The sequence below is a fragment of the Tasmannia lanceolata genome, unplaced genomic scaffold (genome assembly GCF_043159265.1).
Source record: "Tasmannia lanceolata isolate RefF3 unplaced genomic scaffold, GAP_Taslan_0.1 ptg000012l, whole genome shotgun sequence".
Lineage (NCBI taxonomy): Eukaryota > Viridiplantae > Streptophyta > Magnoliopsida > Canellales > Winteraceae > Tasmannia > Tasmannia lanceolata.
The window spans coordinates 10,924,760-10,928,437 of record NW_027518689.1 but is presented as its reverse complement, the minus strand read 5'-3'; the positions used below and the strand labels follow the sequence as shown (position 1 = coordinate 10,928,437).

The 3,678-nt window shown below is 44.0% G+C and overlaps 1 protein-coding gene across 1 annotated transcript; it reads left to right on the top strand.

The window, feature by feature from the left end:
• Window positions 1-567: 567 nt before the first annotated feature.
• LOC143888535 (uncharacterized) lies at window positions 568-1,653 on the top strand. The gene has a single exon (XM_077392989.1). It carries the CDS (start codon window positions 568-570, stop codon window positions 1,651-1,653), a length of 1,086 nt encoding a protein of 361 aa, XP_077249104.1.
• The last annotated feature ends 2,025 nt before the right edge of the window (window positions 1,654-3,678 follow it).

Genomic DNA, 3,678 nt, shown 5'->3' with positions numbered 1-3,678 from the left:
ACATGCTTACCCCTATTTGACCGTCCAGAAGATGTGGGGACAAGGATCATAAGACAGTACATCAAATCGCACTGGGGTATAACCATGACCTACCGTAGAGCACACCTTGCGATGAACATCATCCTTGAAATAAAGTGTGGAAATGTGGAGGACTCGTACCGCTTGCTCCCTGCACTGATAGTTGAGATGATGAGAACAAACCCGGGCACCTACATGCGTGTTTTTCGAGCGAGAGATTTACGTCCAGGGGGAGATGATAAATTTGCTCGCTTATTCTGGGCATTTGGTCCCAGCATACGTTCTTTCCAACGAACACTCAGATCGATAGTTTTGGTCGATGGGACGCATCTACGTGGAAAGTATCTTGGAATCTTACTGATCGCAGTTGGGGTAGACGGGAACAACGGATTAGTTCCATTAGCTTTTGGTGTTGTCGAGACTGAGAACGAAGATAGCTAGTGCTGGTTCCTCTATTTGGTGAAGCGGCACGTATTGCCTGAGGGGATAGGCGCATTGACCCTGTGCTCCGATCGACAAAAGGGGTTGATGCAAGCAGTGCCTAAAGTAATGCCTATTGCAAACCATAGCTACTGCATGCGTCACCTCGCCGCCAATCTGTACACCGACTTCAAAGACCCTTTACTTAAGAAATTGTTCTGGAGAGCTACTAGGGCTTTGAAAGAGAGTGTTTTCATACACACAATGGAAAAAATTAAGGCGAGGAATGAAAATGCACACAACTGGATAGCCGCTATTCCGAAGGAAAACTGGGCTAGTTTCTACTTCAAGGGAGAAAGATATGATGTGTTGACCACTAATAGATCGGAGTGTTACAATGCAGTGCTAAAGGATGCTAGAAAATTGCCGATTGCAGCTGCGGTGGAGCTGACTCGTTTTAAGAGCTCCGAATACATACAGAAACGTCAAACGATGGGCCTTCAATGGGAAACAAAGTGCACGCATTATGCAGAAAAACATTTGGGACTGGCCAGGGAACAGGGTCCCGGATATACTGCTTATCGAGTAGGTGTGCACGAATTTGAAGTAAGGTCCCGTGATCATCATGATGTCGTAAACTTGCTGCAACAAACCTGTACATGTCGTGACTTCCAAACGCTTGGGCTTCCGTGCGGACATGCCATGGCAGCCATTGCCATCACAGATTTTGATGAGTACGATTATTGCCATAAATGGTTTCGTATAGAGATGTATCGGGAAACGTACTGTGAGGTGCTTCACCCTACAGTAGATCGCACTCAATGGGAACTGCCTCCAGAACCTCTGCAGACTGTATTACCTCCAATAGCGAAAAGACCACCTGGACGGCCGCGAACGAGAAGATCTGACCGCGAATTGCAGAGTGGAGTGCATCGCAAATGTACGATCTGTGGAAAACTAGGCCACAACAAAAGGACTTGCAGAGAACCTCCCATGGAGAGACAAATCCCTGATGAATCTGTCATTGGACCCTCTGCCCCCGTTTTCAATAGGTACATGATACGTAATATATTGAGGTCAATAAGTAGTATAGAACATCCCCGATTCCATACTTATTCGGTGTGGTGGTGGTGTTGTTGGTCGGGTGTACCTTGTGCAGCTCCTTTTTCACGTAATTATTCCGCGAAGAATGCATTGGAGGCTCCAGTTGGATGAAGGAGGAGAAGTGGATTAATTGAAAGTGTGCACAGTAATTAGTTGCTGTATATAATAATTTTTTGAGGGAAACCCTTTTTTGGTATACTGTAATTAGTGGTGTGCATAGTTGAAGGCTGGCAAGTTTTCTGAGGAAAACCCAATTTTCTGAAGGTGGAATACTCTATTTTTTGTTATACTGTAATTAATGGTATACTGTAATTAGTGGTGTGCATAGTTGAAGGCTGCCCAGTTTTATGAGGGAAACCCAATTTTTTGAAGGTGGAATACTGTATTCTTTGTTATACTGTAATTAATGGTATACTGTAATTACTGGTATACTGTAATTTTTTGAGGGAAACCCTGTTTTCTTAAGGTGGAATGGGTTGTCATAGTTGAAGGCTGCCCCGTTTTCTGAAGCTCGAATGAGTTCTACCTTGCAAGCATTGTTAAAATAAGCTTTTCCCTGCTGGTAAGAAAATTCAAGAACTGGAAAATTAAATTGGTTGTATATATATATATATATATATATATATATATATATATATATATATGCATATTATTGACCTTTTTGTTCATTTTGCAAAAAGTTTGTCATTTTGCAAAAAAGTTTGCAAAAAGCTTTTCCCTGCTACTAAGAAAGGGCCAAAAAAAGTTTGTCATTTTGCAACCTATATTTATTGACCTTTTTGTTCGTTTGAAGGGCATTGATGTCCTAAAAAAATGGAGCATAGAGCTTTACTCCCCCTTAATATATGCATATTATTATGACTTGGGAGCTCAAATATTCTCCCCCTTTTGTCATCACCAAAAAAGGTGGAACAAAAGGAAAGAGAGTAGGTGTGAGCCAATGAAAGTGCATACAACCACTCAAAGGACATAGCATCCACGACACATCATAACAGTGACAGAATTATATAAAATGGAATACATCCCAAAAAGATCCAACTGACTATCCAAGCAACTACCTAAATATGATCCATACAACCAACTGATAATCCAAACACTATAGAAACATATAGATAAGGCTAATATAAAAAGAAATCTGAACAAGACAGGATCCATCATCAGAGAACTAGAGCCATCTACTGCTCCGAAGGAGGCGGTGGGTGATGAGAAGAACTGCCCGGCGCCTGGCCCCACTGACCACTGGAGATGTAGCGAGAATAGGCGGCCCACTGGTCATCAAAGTGGGAAGTCATGGTGTGGAAGCGAGTCGAAATCGCAGAGTCGACATGGGTAGACAACTGCTGAAACTGAGAAGCCATGGATCGCTCAATGGCCTCCTGCATGTGAGCCAAATCCTGGCGAGTGCAGAACTGAGATGTATCTTCTGAAGGCCGAGGTGCCGGTGCAGGCTGGTCCTCGGCTTCGTAGCCTCTCCATCGTGAACATCGATGTCAATCGCTACTTCATTAAGAGCCATGCGGTTAAAGGTCGGAACATCAAACGGGACAGTAGGAGTCATGGTCATCTCTCCATCCAAGGTGATGCCGAAGTGCCGGAAGACACGGGTGAGAATCATGCCATATGACAAGGAAGATCGGTAGGGTTCAGGGGTCTGAAACATGAAGCGAAACATGATATATGGCAGACAAAGCTGGCGGCCCTCTAGGATGATGTAGGGAGAAAATGACAGAGAAAACGAAAAATGGAGTTAGGGTTTGAAGGGAAGTGGAAGGAAGAGGGAAAGAGGGAAAGAGGGAAAGAGGAGAAGAATAGTTAAAAAAACGAACATGGACGGTTATAACGTTGCTGGCCTGATCTCGGAGCTCCGACACATATTGTCGGAGTTCCGAGAATAGAGGAATTTCGTTCAATTCTACTGGACTCATTGTCGGAGTTCCGAGCAATGGGCTTGGAATTCCGACTTCCTTACGGTTCGAATCTCGGAGTTTCGGGATATTGATTCGGAGTTCCGAGAAGAGACGGAATACATTTATTCCTACTGGACCGAATCTCGGAGTTCCGAGATTTTTTGTCGGAGCTCCGAGGTTAGCCGGGTGAAATCTCGGAGTTCCGAAAATTTGTGTCGGAACTCCGACA

Coding starts and splice junctions, on each gene's coding strand:
- LOC143888535 (XM_077392989.1), top strand. CDS start 568: ATGCCTATTGCAAACCATAGCTACTGCATGCGTCACCTCGCCGCCAAT.